The sequence below is a fragment of the Pleurodeles waltl genome, chromosome 2_2, assembly GCF_031143425.1.
Source record: "Pleurodeles waltl isolate 20211129_DDA chromosome 2_2, aPleWal1.hap1.20221129, whole genome shotgun sequence".
Taxonomy (NCBI): Eukaryota; Metazoa; Chordata; class Amphibia; order Caudata; family Salamandridae; genus Pleurodeles; species Pleurodeles waltl.
In genome coordinates, this window is record NC_090439.1 from 207,463,497 (window position 1) to 207,487,085 (window position 23,589).

General features: G+C 44.3%; 1 protein-coding gene across 7 annotated transcripts in view; it reads right to left on the minus strand.

Moving 5' to 3' along the window:
- The window catches only part of TRIO (trio Rho guanine nucleotide exchange factor), a 3,522,386-nt gene that overhangs the window by 1,606,773 nt on the left and 1,892,024 nt on the right, over positions 1–23,589 (minus strand). For all 7 annotated transcript variants that reach the window (XR_011200906.1, XM_069219639.1, XM_069219640.1 and 4 more), the window contains exon 32: positions 12,076–12,221. Coding sequence is in view for 6 of the 7 variants with exons in the window: in XM_069219639.1 (XP_069075740.1) it covers positions 12,076–12,221 (146 nt within the window). In the remaining variant the exon portion in view is untranslated. The remainder of the gene's footprint in view (positions 1–12,075; positions 12,222–23,589) is intronic.

Here is a 23,589-nt window from a genome sequence, read left to right on the forward strand (position 1 = left end):
CACTGATCCCATCACAACGAGGAAGGTGGTCCACATCTGGAACAGAGGGACAGGTGTGCTGGGATGGATGCGCAAGGTGACACTATGGACTCCACTCTGGGACTCGGACCCTCTCTGGGATCTGAGGAATATAGAGGGCAAACAAAAATGGGACCGACTGGGCATCTCATATTTGGGGGATGTCTGGAAGGATGGTGAAGTAATACCATTCAATGAATAGCAATCTGAGTACAAATGATCTGGTAGGCATTTCTTTACAATACCAACAAATGCATTTTCTGCTTGTCAAGTGTGAAGTACTGCAGGCCGAGATAGAGGAAGAAGCTCCATTGGAGTGTAGAATCTTGGGTTCCCCCCTGACAGAACACGCTATGTCCACAATCTATTCAATGCTGATGACTAACAGTCTTCTTTCCTGGACCACTTGAGGGAGAGAGATCTGGGTACTCTGAAAGATGATGATTGGAGCCAGATATCCCAGGGAAGTTTCAATCCGGTTGGGTTTCCGCCTCATACAACAAAATATTTTGCATAGGGCCTACTACACCAGAACCAGACTGTTTAGGATGGGTCGGACTCCTGACGTGCATTGCCTCCTGGGCTGTCACATGAGGGGCACCTTAATTCACACGCTCTGGGAGTGCCCAAAGCTGGGGGCTTATTGAAGGTTGAGCCAAAAGATTTCAGGGATAACAGGAGGCGAAATGAAGCTCACACACCAACTGGTGTCCCTGGGGTTTTGGAGTGATCAAACCTTGTACTGCTATAGCTTGCTGTTCTGCAATCCAGCCCTCATGGTGGCCTGCAGGAACATTCTGAAACACTGGGGACGCCTACTCTGCCAACTATGAGAGAATGGGAGGAGGGTCTAGACTGGTGTATGGGGGTGGAGAAACTGGTAAACCAGACGCAGAGTTGTTCACACACATTTGAGAAAATTTGGGGCCTGTGGAAAGAGATGAGAGAACAAGATGGATAAGAGAAGCCTACCACACCGATGGGCGGCTAAGGCCTTAACTGTGGATTGAGTGAGGGGATCCCCTGGTATACTGGGACTACTTAATGGAAAGAGTCAATTTTTTGTCACAATACTACCTGATCCAGCCCACCCAAGGGTGGTTAATTGTAATTCTGAAGATATACTGTATCTGTATGTCCTCAAAGTTAAGGTGTTGTGTTATGTTGCTTATGTTTATGCAAAGCACAATAAAGATATTTAATTTTTTTTTTTAAAAGACCCAAGGAGCACACTGTGGCTCAGTATCCTTTACAACGCAACAAGGATGGGTCTGTTTTTACACCATAAAAGCAAGATCAACCAAAATACATTCATTAGGGATGGTTGGGTGTACTCGTGGACCTCACCCACTTGTGGCGCAGAAGCATCAAACTTGTCCCAATAGGTATCCTAGACAATCAGTAGTGTCTAGAGCTGATTGTATTTCAAACATTGCCACATCCAGGCCATTCTGAATTGTCTGGACCAATAAGGCCTGTAATTCTTCTGGGACTGCCAATAAAATCTTACAAACCATGTCCCAGAGTGTATGGGTGTAGAGCAGGGGTCTTCAAACCGGGGGGCGGGCCTCCGTAGAGGGGTCTCCCTAGGGTGGGCCTCAAGTGATCCCGGTGGTGGGGTGGGGTGGGGGTGGGGGGGAGCACCAGGCTCTGGCCAAAAGAAGCATTATACAGATAACAGTGCTTTGTTATAAGCAGAGACATGTTTCTACATTTTTAAATAGGTAACAGTACTTTACTGCAATGTTTAAATAGGTCTAGACATATTTAAACACTGCCATCTTTATAAAAAAATTGTGAAAAATTCTGAGAGGGCCCCAATGATTTTTATTTTTCAACTGGGGGGGCACCATTAAAACGTTTGAAGACCACTGGTGTAGAGACTCAGGATGAAGCTGTCAACAACTGCCCACAACTCAAGGGAGGTCGACAAACATTCTTGTGCCAAACATCTCCATACATTTCAACACAATGGGCCTCATTACAACCCTGGCGGTCACCGACCGCCAGGGTTAAAGTGGCGTTCGTACCGCCAACAGGCTGGTGGTACAAATCGCCATATTATGACTGTGGCGGTAGCGCTGTGGTCACACCGCCAGGACCAGCGGTTTACCGCCATGAATGTCCTGGCGGTCAGAATCTGCCAGGGCAGCGTTGCTTGCGGTGCTGCCCTGGGGAGTTTGACTCCCCTTACCGCCAGCCTGTCCATGGCGGTAGACACTGCCATGGAAAGGCTGGCGGTAAGGGGAGTCGCAGGGCCCCTGGGGGCCCCTGCACTGCCCATGCACTTGGCATGGGCAGTGCAGGGGCCCCCAGACACAGCCCCATCGCGATTTCCAATGTCTGCCTGGCAGACAGTGAGAAGCGCGACGGGTGCTGCTGCACCCGCCGCACCACCACCGCCTCCATTAGGATCCGGCTGCAATGTTACGGCCGACATCCCCGCTGGCCCAGCGGGGAGGTCCAAATACGGCAGGCGGGTTTCTGGCCGCATGGGCGGCCGACTGGCGGTTGAGCCTTGGCGGTCAGCATCGTCTGACCGCCAAGGTTGAAATGAGGGCCAATATCTGGGGGAGCAGTTGGAAAGGCATTAGGTGTCACTCTGCGGATGGATGCTTGCACCACCAAACTTTGAGGGGTTGATGCTGGGCTCTAAAATCAGGGTCTTGAAGTTCTAATACAAGCCACGACTTTTTGTCTCTGTTCGGGGAGAACATGCTTACAGTATTCTGTCTTTGCACTATATTGCCTGTTACTTGTCTGTGAAATGTCTTTCAAGCTAAGAATACAGCTTTGAGTTCTAACAAGTTTAAGTGTTTAATTATTATTTCCTATGCCCATCAATCCTGACTTTAAGATTATCCAATTGTTCATCCCATCCAGAGGGTATGAATCTGTTGTAATTTACGTTGAGAATATTGGGTATTTGAAAAGTCTGTCTTTAATCATGTTGTCTAGCATCTATTACTCAATGTTTTCTTTAATAATATGCTTGTGATAACCAAAAGATCGGCCCAATCTTCAACACCTGTAACCACTGATTTGTGGGTCATTAATGTATGGGTTTCAAGTGTAATCTGGCAAAGGCTATCAAGAGATGCAGTATGCCATAATCCAAACACTTTCATCATCACTCTCACAGTCAGACATTGTGACAGCGTGCAAAAGAGAAGTTGATTCCTCAGTGCTAGTACACTCTTTTCTATGGAAAAGACTTTGCCCTTTGCTGAATGCAACTCTGCCATGAAACATCTTTTGTTTGCTTGGTCATCTAGGTAGGGGTATATCTGTATGTCATGTCATCTTAAGTGTGTGTGGCACCACTTCGGCTGGGCATTTCATAAACTCTTGGAACAACTTTATCCCAAAGAGAAACATTTTTAACAGATAGTAAATTCTCCCATTGCAAACCTAATAAATCCCCTGTTTATTCTGTAAACAGGATATGGAAACAGACCTCCTTCAAATTAATGGCCACAAAGTAATCTCCCTCCTCTAACAATGGAATTGAGCCCTGGAGTGTTAACAATCTGAAATGAATTTCTGTCTCTTTACAAATCTATTCAGAAACCTGAGATCCATACACCGACTTAATTCGTCATTCTTCAGATTTAGAAAGTATACTGATTAAATGAATTAATTATCATCATATTTTGTGACTTACTCTATTGCAGCTTGATTTAATAGGTTCTGAACCTTTTGTGGTAGACACTGGAGGTGTTCTCGTTTGTTAGCTTTGTCTTTCTGGTGTAATGTGGGGTGTGGTATTTCCTAGCTCTATTCCATACACTGCAGTATGTATTTATGGAGGAACCTAGACCGCCCCATACCTCATCAGACGTTGCCCCTGCCAGCGCTGGATGTTTGGGACAACCTTTCTGGGAGACATTTTATTGTTCGGCTTATGCCCCTTGAGCTTTGACCTATTTATCTTGCTCTGGCTACAAAGCACAGTCTCAGTTGTACAGACAGTTGCTAGTGAAGAGATGCAGCTTGTGGGCCTGACAGCTGAGGTCCTTGAAGTTATTGGAATGGTGGATGTCCTGTACCCCCATTGTAGCATGTTGTTACCGTTTCGAAGTACCACCTTCCTTGAAGGGGTATTCATCATCATCATCATCATCATCATCATCACTTTATTCGGTACAGAAAGACCATAAAAGACATCCAATAAATAAAACATACAGGTTTCTTAATCATAAAATTACTAAAAGCGTTATTAATACATATTTCGGATTCCATAAGCAGCATATATAAAATTTAACACGGCCTGAATTATATCAGCATTTCCCAAGTTATGTAAGTATAAATAAGCAAGCTGACTAGTTCTAATACTTTTAGATAAAAATAACGGACGTAAAAACCTTTTTCTCGGAACAGCATAAAAAGTGCAAAAGAGCAAAAAAGTGCAATGTACTCTGGGGTGTCTTTCCATCACAGCAACAAGGAGGAAGATTCTTGAACCAAGTTCCACGTACTGGAAATGCTACCAAATAATGTAATATATTTAAGCGTAGCCTCGTGAGTAAAAACCTTTGTCGCTCGAGGCTAGTGGTAGTCAAATATAGCTTTGGTTGCAGTTGTATCTCATTCCTCACCAGTGATCTATTTGCGCCCGGGGTTGGCTCCATGTCCTGGCTTTTCTGCCAATATATATCTTTCACCTTTTTAATGTCCCGCTTTGTTAAAATATCCGGTTTAAGGAAAAATTCTCCTAATCCTAAAGATAGTAGGGAGAGATGGACATATCTAAGCCAAGGTATATCCAGAGATCGTGATAAAAGGAGGCAATCCTGTATCACCTTTCTGCATAGAGACGCTTCTGGCTTAGTCCAACTTTTTAACCATAATAATACAGGTTGAAGCTTTATATAACTAGATATGTATCTCAAACCTACTTCATCATGACAGAACATTACTGATGTAGATTGGGCGACTGATAGTAGCCTTCTTAAAAACCTATTTTCTACAATCTGGAGGCCCAAACATTCTGCATATCCCTAAACCCCGGCTCCAAATGTCGCAATAGAAACACATTTGGAGGAAAAAACAGTCATAATTTCTTTAACAGGTTTGTGCTGCAGTCTTTTCGCGAACCTAAAAACTGCTTCTATGGCTTTTTGAAATTGTATTGAGCGTATATTTACTAAAACTTTCCAATTGAAATCTACATCAATGGGGACACCCAGATACGTAAAATGTGGGACCTTGAGTATCTCATCCCCATCTAGAGAGAATTTTTTCGCTTTTGATAATTTGGGCCCAGTCTTCATCACAAATGACTTAGTTCTATTAATTTTGAGTCCAAGGTTCCCCATAAAAGTATTCAATAAAATCTGGAGGCCATTTGCTGTCCTTGAAACGAGTACAGCATCGTCCGCATACAATAGTACAGGAATTGGGGAATTATTAATGACTGGAGAATCCTTCCCCGATTCACAGAGAAATTTCTCTAACCCATTTGTATATAAAAGAAAAAGAAAAGGGGCCAGCACGCAACCCTGTCTAATCCCCTTTAGTGAGGGAAACTTCTCTGTTAGGCCACCCTCCAGAGAATAGCGGACCCGAGCCTCTGTGCAGGTATGGAGTTTATTGAGTAAAATGATTTACTTTTGTCTTTGTCCACGCCCATATTTAACATGACCATCCACAGTTTCTCCCTATTAACTGGGTCAAAAGCACAGGACAGATCCATTAATGCTAGGTGTATACACCCCCTTTTAACTTTGGTATATTTTTGTACTATGAGGGTCAAATTAAGAGTTTGTTCTACACGGGCCGAAAGCCAAATTGAACTTCTGAAAGGGAATGAGATTCAGTCGCCCAATTTTCCAACTTGTTTAGGATCACTCGGCCTAAGATTTTAACCGAGCTATCTAATAAAGAGATTGGACGATAACATAAAGGATCTGCCCTGTCCCCTTCTTAAAAATCGGGAAAATTATCGCCTCTTTCCAGTTATCTACTAAAGGGCCTGTCACAGCCGATCTCAAGACATTAGTAAGCAGTGGCCCCCAGAAATCTGGAAGCGCTTTATATAAATCAGCAGGGATTCTGTCTGGGCCAGGAGCTTTCTCAGAGGGGCAATCTTGAATAGCTTGTTTTACATCATCCACACTTACGGTATTACTGAAAGCCAGTCTTGACTGATCATTTCCTCTTAACTTCAAACAATTTGTCTTTTCCAATATACATTCCCGCCTTGTTTCAGGAGTTGCACATGCAACATCTTCCTCCTATTCCAATTCTTTTTATCTCTTCATCTTTTATTGCCTATTTTGTGAGATTTGTAATGCATTTCAGCTCTCTTCAAACTCATTTTCGTTTACATTTCAATTGCAATTTCTGCTTCAAGGAACCATTTTTCTTTTCAATTTATTTTTCTATAGGCTCTAAGTCATGTGTTTGCCTGGGCTTTTTGGGAAAAGGTACTATCTACTTCCCCTTTTGGACCTTGTCTCCTTATCCTTTCTCTAATCTGAAACTTCTTTTGACTTCAAACAGAATGCAAACATTTGTCCTTTGGTTTTGACCTCCGGGCTCTTTGTCTTTCAACATAATTTTGACTGCCAGATGTGTTTGGTCCACTGCTCTTTGCTCATCTTTGAGTCTGATCCTTTCATCGCAGATGTGCTGTGTGCATCAGGCATTCTAGATGTATAGTTTTTGGCATGGTTATCACCTTTTTATTAACTTTTCTATTAACTCTTCAAAACCCATGTCAATCAAAGTCTAATCTTTGAAATCAGATCCTTGTTACTCAGCTACTTTAGTTTCTTCTATTCGTTCCTCTTCATCTCAAAGTCAAGCCTCTTACCAATAGTTGTTGAGCCTGAGACATAAGGTAATGTGAATAGCACTGCTTTTCATTTACATTTAAAGTCCTGGGTGAAAAAGCTTTGACACCTTACTGCCATCCAACTCATGGTCCTTAGGCAGGCATAGGCATCAATTTGTGCTTATTTATGAAGGCACTTAAAGAAAATCTAAAAGATTTTTTCCGCCCCTTCTGACAGTGAAAGACTAAAGAGGCATTGAGACTGAAGCTCATTCTCTGCTATACATTCTCCAACCCATACCTAAAACTCCCACACCCAAAAGGTCAAGACATAGCAAGAAAAAGTATGCCTCCTTCGTTCTTCAATGCAATTCTTTCAGCTTCTCAATTTCCTGTTCTGTCATGGAATTCCACTTGGAGAAATTATTTGCATATATATGTGACTGTCCCTTCTCGATATTTTCAATGGCTGTCGAGTAAAAGCTTTCATCAGTGCTTCAGGACCAAATAGTAGGAAAACAGAATCTGAAAATGACGATTATGTATTGGGGAAATGTGGGGGTATGCTTTATGCCAGAAGGGACAGACCTTTCATCTGGCCGACGTCAACAAAAACTATTTAAATAGTGAACTTTCCAAACCCAATCACTAGATAGCAGTGTAATGAACTGCATATAGACAAAGAGGAGATCCTTACTGCATGGGTGCCTGCTGCTTAACCTTCATCAATAACTTTTCATTAAACGAGAAGAAGGATGTCTTAAAAACATCTCTTGGACTCCCCAAGTTTTCAGTGGGATGTTTACTCACTGTCTGCAGCCTTTTAGTAACAATGTGAAAAGCTGTTTTTTCCTTGAATAGCACTCAAAAAAGGTCCAGCAGAATATCACCACCATTGTCTTCTTTAAGGTTTTGGATTCTAACATTTTCACTCTGTGACCTAGTTACCAATTTTTTACATTTCTCAAATAGTTGCTTCATTTGTTTTTGCAGTGAGGCAATACTAGTAGCAGTTATTTGTTCATCATCTGTCAATGATTGCACTGTTGCTCTGTGGCCTAAATGTGAGAAAGTGTAAACTGCATACCTGTCTTAATGTCCAAACTTTCTTTAGTAATGTATGACGTTAGTTACTGAAGTCCTTAAGTCTGGATGATTTTAAAGTCTCTTGGCATCTGCGAGCTACTATGCAGGTGTTTCTCAATCAGCAGTTGCATGTTCCTAGACGCCATTCTGTCGGTCTGTGGCTCCTTCCTTAGATCTCTATGCCACCATAGCACATCGCTTGTAGAGGGCTCCTAAATTATAGCGTGAATGTTTATCCTGCCTGCAGGGGCGTAGCTTGGTCAGTAACAATGCGGGGGTGGGAGCTTCAGATTTCCCATCAATCACACCAGTTAAAATACATTATAGAGATGCAGGGCAGGAGGGGGCCCTTAAGGAGCAGTAAGAAAGGAGAGGAGTTCGGATGGTGAGGGATATATAACTCAGTATACATAAAATAACTATTTTAAGACCTTAAAAGCAGAAACAAGAGCGTGTGTTTTTGTCTACTAGTGTATGTAAAAATCTGAAGTGAAATCCGACAAACACCTCAGCATACCCGACTTAAAGCACTTGTACCCAAACATTTACTGCAGAAGACTTTTATTAGGGGGGTTTAACACCGCACCGCGCCCCCCCACACACACTCACGCACACACACACACCCCGAAGCTGTGCCCATGTCTCCTTGTGTGTTTTCTAATCTTTAAGACAATCTTTTCCAACCGCATGAAATGAGATCAGACCGGGGCAATCTCACTGGTCCACGGGACCCTTAATAATTTCATAGTTTGACAGCATTTTGTTTGTGTACTGTGCTCACTCAAACACGCAAGCTATTGTAGTATTAGAAATAAATATAAGATGTGGCAGCCATCTTTCCGACAACCATTTATAACTGCTTCTTCTTTAAATGAAGGAGGCCCTGCTGTTGCTATATAATTAAACGAGTTTTTCTGGCTGGTGGGTTTAACGAGCTTATAGTCATCCTCGCGGTGGCCACGTATGTATATGTGGTAACATTTATTTTGCAGTGTATGGTTCACAGATTTAGACATGACTGAATTTGCGTGAGACTCTGGACAAATGGTTCCAGTGTATGCACGTGCCTGCCTTACGTTAGTTGTCAATTTACAATTTGTAACAGGAAAACACAGAGAAGGTTGGTATGTAGGTGGTGAAAGGAAAGAGTAAGCAACATATTAATACATGCCATAAGGATGGAGGAATAGGATCAGGTCATGGTCAAGATAGTTTAGGCAGGGAACATTCTGAATCTTTTACAAGAGAGTAGATAGTCAATCTTGGGCAATTTTTGGTGCCTATGGTGACTCGTAATATTTCAAATAAGGTAATTAGCACATCTAGAATGGTTTCTTCTGTTGGAGCCAACGTTTTTGTTTGTCATTTCTGTTGGAAATAAAAAAATGTTTTTTAGAACGTTTTACTCAGGAAATCTTTGTGACTTAATATTGTTCCAATTTCATTTCCTGATGATTCAGTCTCTTGGTATCAAGCTATTTCAAAAACACTCTTAGTTTCCCCTTCTACTAAATACCTCGTATTTGACTCCCCCCCCCCCCCCCCGACCACCTCTTCCCCCATCAGAGGGCAGTCCCTGTTGAAATACTTTAGCAATGTTATACACCAATAAAGGTCTGACAGGTCCAGATGTGCTAGATGGCTGTTTTCTTTTCAGAGTTGTATTAATAGTTGTTCTTAAAAAACGATTGTCTTTGTTTGCTGTCAACAATTTCAACACCAACCTTTCAGCATCATGTCTGCTCTGGAACATTGTATTCAGGGCCTTTGCAGTAAAGATCCCTTCAATCTCTGTAATGCTTTCTAAAAGATAATATTTTCAGCCTTGCTGATTGATTTATTAAGGCCTTAATGACCCATGAGGTTTTTGCCTCTTAAATCAGTCAGATGACAGATTGTTTTGATGCATAATTTCAATCTCTCTTGATTTAGGAGAAGAAATGTTTCGTGCTTATGTATTTTAATCAACGAAATGACTAAAGTCCTTGGCATCATAATCTCTCTCTGTTGCATCATGGGGTCAAATGATGGCTTATGTTTCAAATTCTAAGACTTCTGAGTTGAGTCAGATTCTTCAGTGTGTGAAAATGTGTTGCTCATGTTTTTTATGGGTGCAGTTTTCCACAATGAGGCTTAACAAGCTTTTTACTCCAGGAATGGTTATCTCCACTTTCAATAGACCAGGGCAGGAGCTGTTTTTCCAAACAGCCTTCTGATTTTTAGCAGTCATATTTGGCTCTGGCTCAAGAGGTGAAACTTCACCAGATTCAAAAGCATCCTCTCTGGAATGTGTCTTTGACTGAGTCCTGTACGCTGTTCAACTAAAAAACTCTACCAGAGAACACTATATAGTGGGCAAGGTTAGTGGTTCTGAAGATGTCATATCACAAGATTGCATTTTTCCACACAGCACAAAAGTAAGAAGGCTTCTGTGATGAAAACTATTATCTTAGATTTAAATTGCTTTTGATTTTAAAAACAAAAGTGGAACTGACAACAAAACAGTACATCTTCGTGACAATTCAGCTAAGGCTCTCTACTGCTTTTGAGAGACATCCTTGCAGCTCCAGAAATGTCGCTGTGGGTGTCCCACACAAAGTTAGTGCAGGGTTTGTGGCACCATTGCTGGATTTTTGAAGCAGCTCTCATGAGACTTTTATGATCCCGTGGCCCACCCTTTCTTTGCTACATCAGCACCTGGGATTACTTCAAACCTAGCTTTTGGGTAGGTTTGTGCTATAGAAATACTACATTCAACATATAATATTGATTTTTCACCGGCTAACAAGAGACCAATTTAAGCTCATCAGCAGTCAGTTAATTGTTCAACAGTGTCAGTCCAACAGTGTTCCAAGTCACTCAGGGGGTCTCCGGATGCCAGGATGCAGGTTAACATAGAGCCCATGAAGAGAGCAGGCACTGCATGCCCCACTCCCAGAGCAACTATTTTAGATTAACTGAGTTTCAAAGCTCTCATTAACCATAGATTTGTGTTCAGTTTACAAAAATGGCTATATTACACATATTTACATGTAGAGACAAAGTTAAAACCTAAGATTTTTCTCCTTTCATCAATTGCCTTCAAGGCCCCAGGTTAGAATCATATCACCCCTATATTAATCAGAAAGCAAAAACATTACATTACAAAACACATTGAGAGCCCTAGACCACTCTTTAATGGGCCATCACTAACATGTCTTGTCATTTAAATCATAGCTGGGAGTACGTATCAAAAGGGAAGGGACTCCAAATACTCTACAAAACCGCCACCTCACTTAAAATAATCATACTGTGGATGCTTTTAAACATTAGTAAAACCTGTCTGACCAGAATAGTATGTTTAGCGTCATTTATTTGATAGCATTTTTATAAAAGTAACAGAACTTAACTGCAATGTTTAAATAAGTGTAGACGTATGTAAACATCGCCAACTTAATAGAATAATGTGAACAATTCATAGGGGTCTGATTTTTTTCACTGGGGTGGAGGTGCGGCATTAAAAACTTTGAAGACCACTGCTCTAGATAGAGGCCCACCTTTCACAAATCAATTATGACCCTGCTGCATATGGGAGTAGTCCATCAAGCACTGCCAGTCAAGGCTCACTTCAGAAAAGAACCCAAGCAAACCCAGACCCGCTTTGGCCTATTGGGTCTTGTCAGTTGGGTGCAGCTTCAGTCCTATAGAACAGCTAGCACAAAACCGACATTTGGGCGTACACGACCAAGGTGACATGTAAATGAGTGGTACCTCTGCGAGGTGGTATGATGGCAAACGAAATGTGGAAGGAGATCCATGTGTGACCCTTTTTTGGAGAACATGAATGGAGGAACAAGAACTCTCATCTTAAGATTGTATTTACTTACAGGAAGTGCACTTGTTAATTGCTTTGAAGTGGACTGATGAACGGGCACCAAAGGTGCAAAAATAAATAGATAAAATGAGGGAAATTATGGGGCTGGGAAAAAATGTATATAAAAAAAGAGCTCCAGTCTTCATAAAGTCTACATAACGCATACAGGCTATGAAGGATACATGGAGTAGCAAACAGAGGGGAGTCTGCCAAACTGGTGGATATGTCCCTGCTTGCAATTAATTTGACAGCAATTAAATGTTGGCATCCCCAACTCTTTCAAGTCTGATTCAATTGCAGTAGACGATTCCGTAAACAAAAGAGGGGAATAGGTGCTCACCGCCTTTGCCCTTTGTATTTGGTGACTGCAGAGGTTTTAGGGATGTGAATTGGCTCTTTTAATGCGCCTTTTAGATGAATAGTTCTCTCCTGGATAACCTCCCGAATGTGCTTGATCCAATCTTGTTTATTTTCAATATTGCAGGCCTACAAACAAAATCAAGATAAAAGGTTGTTGCTTCATTTGGAAATGTAGAGAAGTGTAAATGCAAACAGAATTTAATGTTCTTTTTATGTTTTCTCGATTTTCACACATATAAAAAGAATGAGTAGCTCCCAAACATAAAAACATACTACCTACCTTCTGTTTATTATGCTTGAGTTGAATACCTGCCGTTGAACAAGGACAAAGACTGAACATATTATTTTTGTGGCTGCCCTATACACAAATGTAGCAGTCTGCAGCTGACAAAATTGGAACCAACTTTATAACTTATACTTGAAGTCCCTTAGAAGACTGAGTTGCTTATTTGTCTATTCCAATCCCTAACTCCTAATTCAATGTATTTCCTCATCACTGCTTTATCTGTCCTACCTCTGGAGAATTTGAGGTTCATCCTTGTTGTTCATTGTTTGAATGTATCCTTCCTTGCTGTTGACAGGGAACCGATGTTTTTGGGTAGCAGTTCCGATTAGCACTCTTTCGCTCTCCATGTACTCCCTCCATGTGCTCTATTACCATGCCCCAACCCTCTTTCCAACCTGGCATTACAAACTGCTGCCGCTACCCAATATCAAGCATTGCTACAGTTATGTGTCTCTCTTTCTAAGCTCCCCTACCTCCCTCCTTCTGGCCACCACGGACAAGCACCCCTTCCACTTTTGGCTTTGACACTGCTTGAAAAACTATCAGTGTTGGCAAAGCCAGGAATGGCGATAAGCAATCTTGATACCCACTACTGGATTTGGGAATACTAGAAATCTTACAAGCACTTGTTTAACCAGTGGCTATGACTTGAAAATCTAGGACTATTCTCTATGCTTCCTAGAGTACCGCCACGTTGCATGGAGACACATTGTGGCAAGCCAAAAGAACAGACAATAATATTTCAAGGTAGCCTAATGTTATTTTCAATATTGTCAGGATGACTGCTCTGTTGTAGCTGCATGCAACATGGCACGCATCTTGGAAGTAAAAACCTGAACATTCCAAAATTGCTGCCACCTCTACTGTTTTGCAGTGCTTGCACATATTGCCAAAACCAATCCCAGCACTTATATAAGTATAATAATAATAATTTGTCGATAACCAGAAAAAATCTTTTTGTCAAGTAATATCGAAGTCACCAGCAATGTTTGGAAAGAATCCTACTTCCTTTTCAATTTAGTAGCACAGGGTATTTCCTGCCATGGTGATATTGAGAAGAAGAAGAACGCGCCCAATAATTAACGCATGACTGGGCGTGACACAATATGATTCTGGAATTATGTATAGCCCATTGATGGCAATGTTGGTAGAACGACTCAGCTACCTGCCCCTTGCAGAGAAAGCATGTTGCATAATAAACAACACTATCTTAGGTTTCACGTGGCAACCTGCAACAGTTCTACAGTCTAAATTTACAGAACAAGCAGCTCTAAAAACTAAGGGTCACATATTAAGAATTTTCAACAAGAAACTCGCCTTTGAGCGGGACTTAAACAAGGTCCATAACTTCTTTAAGTGTTTGGCAACACTCAGCTTCGCTTCACGGTCCAGTTTCAACTGCAGACTGGGCCGGCTCTAGAGCGCTGGGTTCGGTGCTGCCGCACCGGGTGATGACTGTGGGAGAAGGCCCCTGTTTGCAAGTATATTGTCGTTTTAACAGCCCCTACTGCAGAGTTCCTTGCCTCCAGCAATTTTCAGGCAACAATAATAATTTCAAAATTATCCCAGTGATTAATCTTCTGCCTGGAGACCGATTTTCCTCTCGTGGAAGGTAGTGCAGGCGTTAATATGCTTGCTGCAAACAACATCTACCAGACAGATCACAAATAACTGCAAATAACGCTAATAGGTCAGTGGGTTACTGCTTTTGTCAGAGAGGTCCTTTTGTTACTTTCAGTTTGTAAGTTAAAATTCCGATATAGAGCAGTAAGCTATTAACTGTCATCAAAAAGCTGCATGCAACTGCAAAGTATAGATTAGAGCGCTATTATTTTTCCCCTTTTTTATATGATCCCAAACTTGCGAAAAGGGTTCATTTGGGTATAAATCAATCCTTATTATTAAAGAGAACACCCAACAATAGTGTTACAATTTAAATTCTGAGTTTGTACTTCACCAAACAAAGCACTCTTGAACTATACAGCTTACCAAAATGGACGACAAACGACTCCTACATCTCGTAGTGCTCTGTTTTATATAACATGTCTTATACACTGATTTACACACTTTTGATTGATTGTCTCTGTGTAATGTGTGTTTAGTGTAAAGTACTCTGACACCCTACATTGGAATGAGTGGCGCTAGAAAACGAATGAAATGCATCTGCAAGAGAGTGGTTATGGAGACTAGAGGGGCATTGTGAAAGGGTGGAAAAGAGGGAATTGGTGGCAGAGTTTGTCATTGGGGGGCACCAACAAACTCTGTTGCACAGGGTGCCACCAGCTTTAAGGTCAGCCCTGCCTGCAGGGGTACACAGCTTGCACAACTTGGAGCCGTACCCTAAGCCCAAGCACCAGAGGTCTACCAAGTGCAGGTTTATCAATGACATCTATTTCTAGCAGTCATGTCATGGCTTGAACCCTGTAGTCTTCAGGGGGGACATCGTTCTCTTGCACCCTGGAAAAGATTTGGTAAGGGGATTCGTCAACTGACAAAAAGAGAGAGAAGTTCCAGGTCTGCATTAAAAGGCAAGGAAAAAAGGAACTGACATCATCTTGCATGGGTGGCACTTATATGCCCCTTATCAGCACACAGGAGCCCCACTGTAAAAACGTCCAGATCCAGTCTTGTACATAAGGAACACTTTAAAGTAAAGAATCTGCAGTTAGAATTGTCCATTAGAATATGCATTCTTCTCACGTGTATAGATCTGACTCAAAAATTGACTATATACTTGTGAGTAAAGCCTTGGTGCAATTTGTGCATTTAACTAAGTTGTGGTCAATTTGACAGACACTCACCCCCAGTAATAGTAGAAAATGACATGGACCAAAACAGACGAGACATGGTAGTTGGCATCTACATATCTCGCAACTAAAGGATTCAGTAACTAGAAAACAGAAACTCATATCAAAGAATATTTAAAACACAATAAAAAATGGTACAGGTGTCAACCCAGAAAGACCAGTTTAAAGAACAGGCGGGTGGAAGAGTGTAGGAAAGTAGCCTCTTTTTAGCATCGTTACCCCCACTTTTTGTCTGATGTTAGTGTGTTTTGCCTGTTTACTGGGATCCAGTTGACCAGGACCCCAGTAACTGTGCTCTCTCCCTATAATGAAAATGTCACTTACCCAGTGTACATCTGTTCGTGGCATCAGTCGCTGAGGATTCACATGTTGTGCATAGCCCGCCATCTGGTGTTGGGTCGGAGTGTTACAAGTTGTTTTTCTTCGAAGAAGTCTTTCGAGTCACGGGACCGAGGGACTCCTCCTCCTTGTCTCCATTGCGCATGGGCGTCGACTCCATCTTCGATTGTTTTCCCCGCAGAGGGTGAGGTAGGAGTTGTTTGTTAGTAATAATGCCCATGCAATGGAGTGAATAAGTATGTACCTATCTAGGATCTAATATATTTACAAACGTCCAAAGTTGAGGCTAACTTCCAAACGGCTACAGGCTCCCGGGGAGGTGGGTGGGCACATGTGAATCTTCAGCGGCTGATGCCACGAACAGATGTACACTGGGTAAGTGACATTTTCAGTTCAATGGCATCTGTCGCTGTAGATACACATGTTGTGCATAGACTAGTAAGCAGTTATCTCCCCAAAAGCGGTGGCTCAGCCTGTAGGAGTGGAAGTAGTCTGAAATAAGGTTCTTAGTACCGCTTGGCCTACTGTGGCTTGTTGTGCTGATAGCACGTCTACACAGTAGTGCTTGGTAAATGTGTGAGGCGTAGACCATGTGGCTGCCTTACATATTTTGTGCATTGGAATATTCCCTAGGAATGCCATGGTAGCGCCTTTCTTTCTGGTTGAGTGTGCCCTTGGTGTAATGGGCAGTTGTCTTTTTGCTTTAAGGTAGCAGATTTGGATGCACTTAACTATCCACCTGGCTATACCCTGTTTCGATATTGGGTTTCCTGCGTGAGGTTTTTGAAATGCAACAAACAGTTGTTTAGTTTTTCTGATGTTTTTAGTTCTGTCAATGTAGTACATTAGTGCTCTTTTGACGTCTAATGTATGTAGTGCCCTTTCAGCTATGGAATCTGGCTGTGGGAAGAACACTGGTAGTTCTACCATTTGATTTAGGTGGAACGGTGAAATTACCTTTGGCAAAAACTTAGGATTGGTCCTTAGGACTACTTTATGTTTGTGTAGTTGGATAAAAGGTTCTTGTATTGTAAACGCCTGAATTTCACTTACTCTTCTCAGAGATGTGATGGCGATGAGAAATGCGACTTTCCATGTTAGGAATTGGATTCCGCAAGAGTGCATAGGTTCAAAGGGTGGACCCATGATTCTTGTTAAGACGATGTTGAGGTTCCATGAAGGAACGGGTGGTGTCCTTGGTGGTATAATTCTTTTGAGGCCTTCCATAAATGCTTTAATGACAGGTATCCTAAATAGTGAAGTTGAATGGGTAATCTGCAGGTATGCAGATATTGCTGCTAGGTGTATCTTAATGGAAGAGAAGGGCAGGTTTGATTTTTGTAAGTGTAGTAAGTAACCCACTACATCTTTTGGAGATGCGTGTAATGGTTGAATTTGATTATGATGGCAATAGCAAACAAATCTTTTCCATTTGCTTGCATAGCAGTGTCTAGTGGACGGTCTTCTGGCTTGCTTTATGACTTCCATACATTCTTGTGTGAGGTTTAAGTGTCCGAATTCTAGGATTTCAGGAGCCAGATTGCTAGATTCAGCGATGCTGGGTTTGGATGCCTGATCTGTTGATTGTGTTGCGTTAACAGATCTGGCCTGTTGGGCAACTTGACGTGGGGTACTACTGATAGGTCTAGCAGTGTTGTGTACCATGGTTGCCTTGCCCACGTTGGTGCTATCGGTATTAGTTTGAGTTTGCTTTGACTCAATTTGTTTACTAGATATGGAAGGAGAGGGAGAGGGGGAAAAGCGTACGCAAATATCCCTGACCAGTTCATCCATAGGGCATTGCCTTGAGACTGCCTGTGTGGGTATCTGGATGCGAAGTGTTGGCATTTTGCGTTCTCCTTCGTTGCAAATAAGTCTATTTGAGGTGTTCCCCAACGTTTGAAGTAAGTGTTTAGAATTTGGGGGTGAATTTCCCACTCGTGGACCTGTTGGTGATCTCGAGAGAGATTGTCTGCAAGTTGATTCTGGATCCCTGGAATAAACGGCTAATGTGGTTGTGAATTGCCCATTGCCATATTTTTTGTGCCAGCAGGCACAGCTGTGTCGAGTGTGTCCCCCCCTGTTTGTTTAGATAATACATTGTTGTCATGTTGTCTGTTTTGACAAGAATGTATTTGTGAGCTATTATTGGTTGAAATGCTAGTAGTTCGAGGTGATTTATATGCAGTTTTCTTTGATGTACGTCCCATTGTCCTTGTATGCTGTGGTGATTGAGGTGTGCTCCCCACCCTGTCATGGAAGCATCTGTTGTTATCACGTATTGTGGCACTGGGTCTTGGAAAGGCCACCCTTTGTTTAAATTTATGTTGTTCCACCATAGAAGCGAGAGGTATGTTAGGCGGTCTATCAACACCAGATCTAGAAGCTGACCCTGTGCTTGAGACCATTGTGATGCTAGGCACTGTTGTAAGGGCCGTATGCAACCTTGCGTGTGGGACAATGGCTATGCATGAGGACATCATGCCTAGTAGTTGTAATATCATCTTCGCCTGTATTTTTTGCGTTGGATACATGCGTTGTATAATCTTTTGGAAATTTTGAACCCTTTGTGGACTTGGAGTGGCTACTCCCTTCGTTGTATCTATTGTGGCTCCTAGGTATTGTTGTACCTTGGACGGCAGAATGTGTGATTTTGCGTAGTTGATGGTGAAACCGAGTTTGTAGAGGGTTTGCATGACCTGATCTGTGTGGTGCAAGCACCTTGTCAGTGAGTCGGTCTTGATGAGCCTGTCGTCTAGATACGGGAATACGTGTATTTGCTGCTTTCTGATGTGTGCAGCCACTACTGCTAGGCACTTTGTGAAGACTCTTGGTGCAGTTGTTAAACCGAAGGGCAATACCTTGAATTGGTAATGTATTCCTTTGAATACGAACATTAGGTATTTCCGGTGCGACGGATGTATTGGTATGTGGAAATACGCGTCTTTGAGATCTAAGGTTGTCATGTAGTCCTGTTGCTTCAGCAATGGTAACACTTCTTGTAGCGTGACCATGTGAAAGTGTTCTGATTTGATGTAGGTGTTTAATGTTCTGAGGTCTAGGATTGGTCTCAGTGTTTCGTCCTTCTTTGGTATTAGGAAGTACAGTGAATAAACTCCTGTGTTTATTTGTGTGTTTGGTACTAGTTCTAGTGCGTTCTTTTGCAATAATGCTTGAACTTCTACCTCCAGAAGGTCTGAATGTTGTTTTGATAAATTCTGTGCTTTTGGTGGTATGTTTGGAGGGATTTGTAGAAATTCTATGCAATAACCATGTTGGATAATTGCTAAGACCCAAGTGTCTGTAGTTATTTCCTCCCATGCTTGGTAATACTGACCTATTCTTCCCCCCACTGGTGTTGTGTGGAGGGGATGAGTGACATGTGAGTCACTGTTTGGTTGTAGGGGTTTTGGGGCTTTGAAATCTTCCCCTATTCCTAGGGAATTGTCCTCTGTATTGGCCCCGAAAGCCTCCCCTTTGGTACTGTCCCTGGTAGCTGGACGGTGTTGCCTGTGAGGTGCTGGCTTGTGTGGCTTGACCCCGAAACCCCCCTCTAAAGGTTGTTTTGCGGAAGGTGTTGTAAGTGCCTCTGCTCTGCGGGGAGTAGAGTGCGCCCATGGCTTTAGCAGTGTCAGTGTCCTTTTTGAGTTTCTCAATCGCCGTGTCCACTTCTGGTCCGAAAAGTTGTTTCTCGTTGAATGGCATATTGAGCACTGCCTGCTGTATCTCTGGTTTAAAACCAGACGTTCATAGCCATGCGAGCCTTCTTATAGTCACAGACGTGTTAATTGTTCTTGCAGCTGTGTCCGCTGCATCCATAGAGGAGCGTATCTGAGTATTAGATATGTTCTGTCCTTCCTCAACCACCTGTTTCGCCCTTTTTTGTAGCTCTTTGGGTAGATGCTCAATGAGGTGCTGCATCTCGTCCCAATGGGCTCTGCCATAGCGCGCAAGTAGTGCTTGAGAGTTAGAGATGGGCCACTGGTTTGCAGCTTGTACTGCGACTCTCTTTCCGGCTGCATCGAACTTGCGGCTCTCTTTATCTGGGGGCGGTGCATCCCCAGATGTGTGGGAGTTGGCTCTCTTGCGAGCTGCACCTACTACGACGGAATCTGGTGGCAGCTGTGAGGTGATGAAAACAGGGTCTGTGGGAGGTGCTTTATATTTTTTGTCCACTCTCGGTGTTATAGCTCTACTCTTGACCGGTTCCTTGAAGATTTCCTTTGCGTGCCGAAGCATCCCTGGGAGCATAGGCAGGCTTTGGTAGGAGCTATGTGTGGAAGAGAGGGTGTTGAATAAGAAGTCATCCTCGACCGGTTCCGAGTGTAGGGACACGTTGTGGAACTCTGCTGCTCTAGCCACCACTTGTGAGTATGCTGTGCTATCTTCCGGTGGTGAGGGCTTTGTAGGATACGCCTCTGGACTGTTGTCCGACACTGGGGCGTCGTATAAGTCCCAAGCGTCTTGGTCCTGATCACCCTGGCTCATGGTGGTGTGAGCCGGGGAGTGTGATGGAGTTTTTGTGCCGGTGAAACGTTAGTTACAGGTGAAGGAGAGGGTGGCGGAGTTACCTTTTGAGAGGGTGGCGGAGTTACCTTTTTCACCATTTTTGTTTGTGGTGCTTGGTCTGATTGAAACTCCAGTCTCCTCTTTCTCCTAATAGGGGGAAGGGTGCTTATTTTCCCTGTTCCTTCCTGTATAAAAATACGTTTCTGAGTGTGGTCCACTGCGGTGGATTGCAACTCTTCTTCAAATCTATGCTTTCGCATCTGAGAGCACAGTGATTGCTCCTCTGAATAGGAACCGGTAGTTGGGTCGGTAGCGGGTTGTTTCGGCACCGAAACCCTGGCTGTACTCTTTTTCGGCTCCGAGGTGACTTTCTTCTTTTTCGGAGTCGAACCCTCTCGGCGTCGATCTTCCTCGGTGCCACTGTCTCTGCGTCGAGCAGTTTCGGCTGCGCCATCTCGGCGTCGATGTTTTTCAGCAGCACTTTCTCGGTCCCGAGAAGGCTGCGCGCCGGTGTCTCTACCGGAGTCGGACGATCTCGGCACCATTTCGGCGCCGACGGTCGGTCACCGAATTTATGGGTCGACCCATGGCCTGGTGGCAGTGGCGTCCCCTGGACCTTGTCACTCTTCTTGTGTGCTGGCTTCGACGTCTCACTCACGGTTCTTTGGTCGTCGAATCCCTCGGGGTCCGAATCATGGAACGAGAAGGGTTCTTCTTCCTCTTGTTCCTCGAACCCTCGGTGAGCTGTCGGCGTGGACGCCATCTGCAGTCTTCTGGCTCGACGGTCACGGAGTGTTTTTCGGGACCGGAACGCACGACAGGCCTCGCAAGTCTCTTCACTGTGCTCAGGTGACAGGCACAGGTTACAGACCAAATGTTGGTCTGTATACGGGTATTTGTTGTGGCATTTAGGACAGAAACGGAACGGGGTCCGTTCCATCAGCGTTGGTTTCCACGCGGTCGGGCCGACCAGGCCCCGAAGGGGGATCGAAAACCACCCCGAAGGGTACCGGAGCTCTTCACTCTTCAAATCGGTGTCGATCCTAACTAAGCCGATCCCGAACGCAACAATACCGACGTAATTCTTCCGATATTTAGCTAACTTTCCGTTCCGAAACCCGGAGCGAAAGGAACACGTCCGAACCCGATGGCGGAAAGAAAACAATCGAAGATGGAGTCGACGCCCATGCGCAATGGAGACAAGGAGGAGGAGTCCCTCGGTCCCGTGACTCGAAAGACTTCTTCGAAGAAAAACAACTTGTAACACTCCGACCCAACACCAGATGGCGGGCTATGCACAACATGTGTATCTACAGCGACAGATGCCATAGAACACTTGGTTGCTTGGACCAAAAACACCCCACATTTGGGATATTGGTGCCCCCTTGTAAGTCCATAGTATATGGTCCCCAGGGCGCCAGGGGTTACCCAGTGGCTGCAGGATGTATTATGCCATCCATGGGAGCCCATCTGAAACGTTTCTGCAGGCCTGCCATTGTAGCCTGCGTGAACAGGTGTGTAGGAAAATGGCTCCCTGTTGCAGTTACCCTCCCACTTTTTGCCTGATATTGATTCTGACTTGACTAAGAAGTGTGCTGGGACCCTGCTAACCCAGCCCCAGCACCAGTGTCCTTTCACTAAAAATGTACCACTGTTTCCACAATTGGCACACCCCTGGCACACAGATAAGTCCCTTGTAAAGAAGGTCCCTAAGGGCGGCAGCATGTGTTCTGCCACCCTAAGGGAGCCCTCAACTAACACATGCACACTGCCATTGCAGATTGTGTGTGTTGGTGGGGAGAAAAAGGCAAAGTCGACATGGTATCCCCCTCAGGATGCCATGCACACAAAATACTGCCTGTGGCAAAGGTAAGTCACCCCTCTAGCAGGCCTTACAGCCCTAAGGCAGGGTGCACTATAGCTGCATGAGCAATATGCCCCTTCAGTGTCTAAGTCCATTCTTAGGTTTGTCAAAATGAACTCCACAGCTCTATAATGGGTACGTTGAATGCTGGAAAGTTTGGTACGTAGAGGGCATCTTAGAAGATGCCCCCTGTATTTTACCCAATCCTTCAGTGCAGGACAGATTGGTCTGTGCCATCCTGCCACTGAGACGAGTTTCTGACCCCCTGGGATTACAGCCTTTGTGCTCTCTGAGGCCAGAAACACAGCCGGCACTGGGTGGAGGTGCTTCCCACCTCCCCCCTGCAGAAACTGTAACACCTAGCAGTGAGCCTCAAAGGCTCAAGCTTTGTGTTACAATGCCCCAGGGCACTCCAGCTAGTGGAGATGCTCGCCCCCTGGACACAGCCCCCACTTTTGGCAGCAAGTCCAGAGGAGATCATGAGAAAAACAAGGAGGAGTCACCTACCAGCCAGGACAGCCCCTGAGGCGCCCTGAGCTGAGGTGATCCCTGCCTTTAGAAATCCTCCATCTTGAGTTTGGAGGATTCCGCTAATAGGAATAGGAATGTGCCCCTCCCCCTTCTGGGAGGAGGCACAAGGAGGATTTAGCCACCCTCAAGGACAGTAGCCATTGGCTACTGCACCCTGAGCTAAACACACCCTTAAATTCAGTATTTAAGGGTGACCCTGAACCCAGGAAATCAGATTCCCTCAACCTAAAGAAAGAAGAAGGGCTTCTGACCTGAAAGCTCCGCAGAGACGATGGAGACACTAACTGACTTGGTCCCAGCCCTACCGGCCTGTCTCCAGACTCAAAGAACCTGCATAGCGACGCATCCGGCGGGGACCAGCGACCTCTGAGGACTCAGTGGACTGCCCTGCACCTAAAGGACCAAGAAACTCCCCAGACCAGCGACACTGTTCAGAAACTGGAACAACTTTGAAGCAACTTTCAAAGAGACTCTCCGTTCCCACCGGAAGCTTGAGACTTCACTTTCTGCACCCGACGCCCCCGGCTTGAGTTCAGTAGAACCAACACCGCCGAGAGGACTCCCAGGTGACTCCAACGACGCGGACACCCTGAGTCCATCTCCCTGCACCCCCCACAGCGACGCCTGCAGAGAGGATCCAGAGGCTCGCCCTGACCTCGACTGCCCGGTAACAAAGGAACCCGACACCTGGACCAAGCACTGCACCCGCAGCCCCCAGGACTGAGAGGAACCACCTACCAGCGCAGGAGTGACCAGCAGGCGGCCCTCATCCTAACCCAGTTGGTGGCTGGCCCGAGAAGACCCCCTCTGCCCTGCCTGCATCGCCAGAGTGACCCATGGGTCCCTTGTGGTGATTGCATTGTATGGTATTTCCTCATGGAGACATGGAACAGCGTGACATCATTGACATGAGGTCATGGTGTTCTATGTTCCTAGGAAGACGGTTGTTTTACTCTGTGCCTCTGCTGTTAGGAGACATTTTCTTCTGTTCTTCGTATGCTAATAAATGAAGAAAAGTACCCACTGAAGCCTCATTTTGCTTTACGTCAATGGTGACGAGGGTGAAACTCGCGATGAACTAAACCAAGGCACGAAGGTTTAGTTCAGTGAAGGTGTTTTACCTCAGCTTCAGTGAAACTCTGCTTGGCTATGCAAACC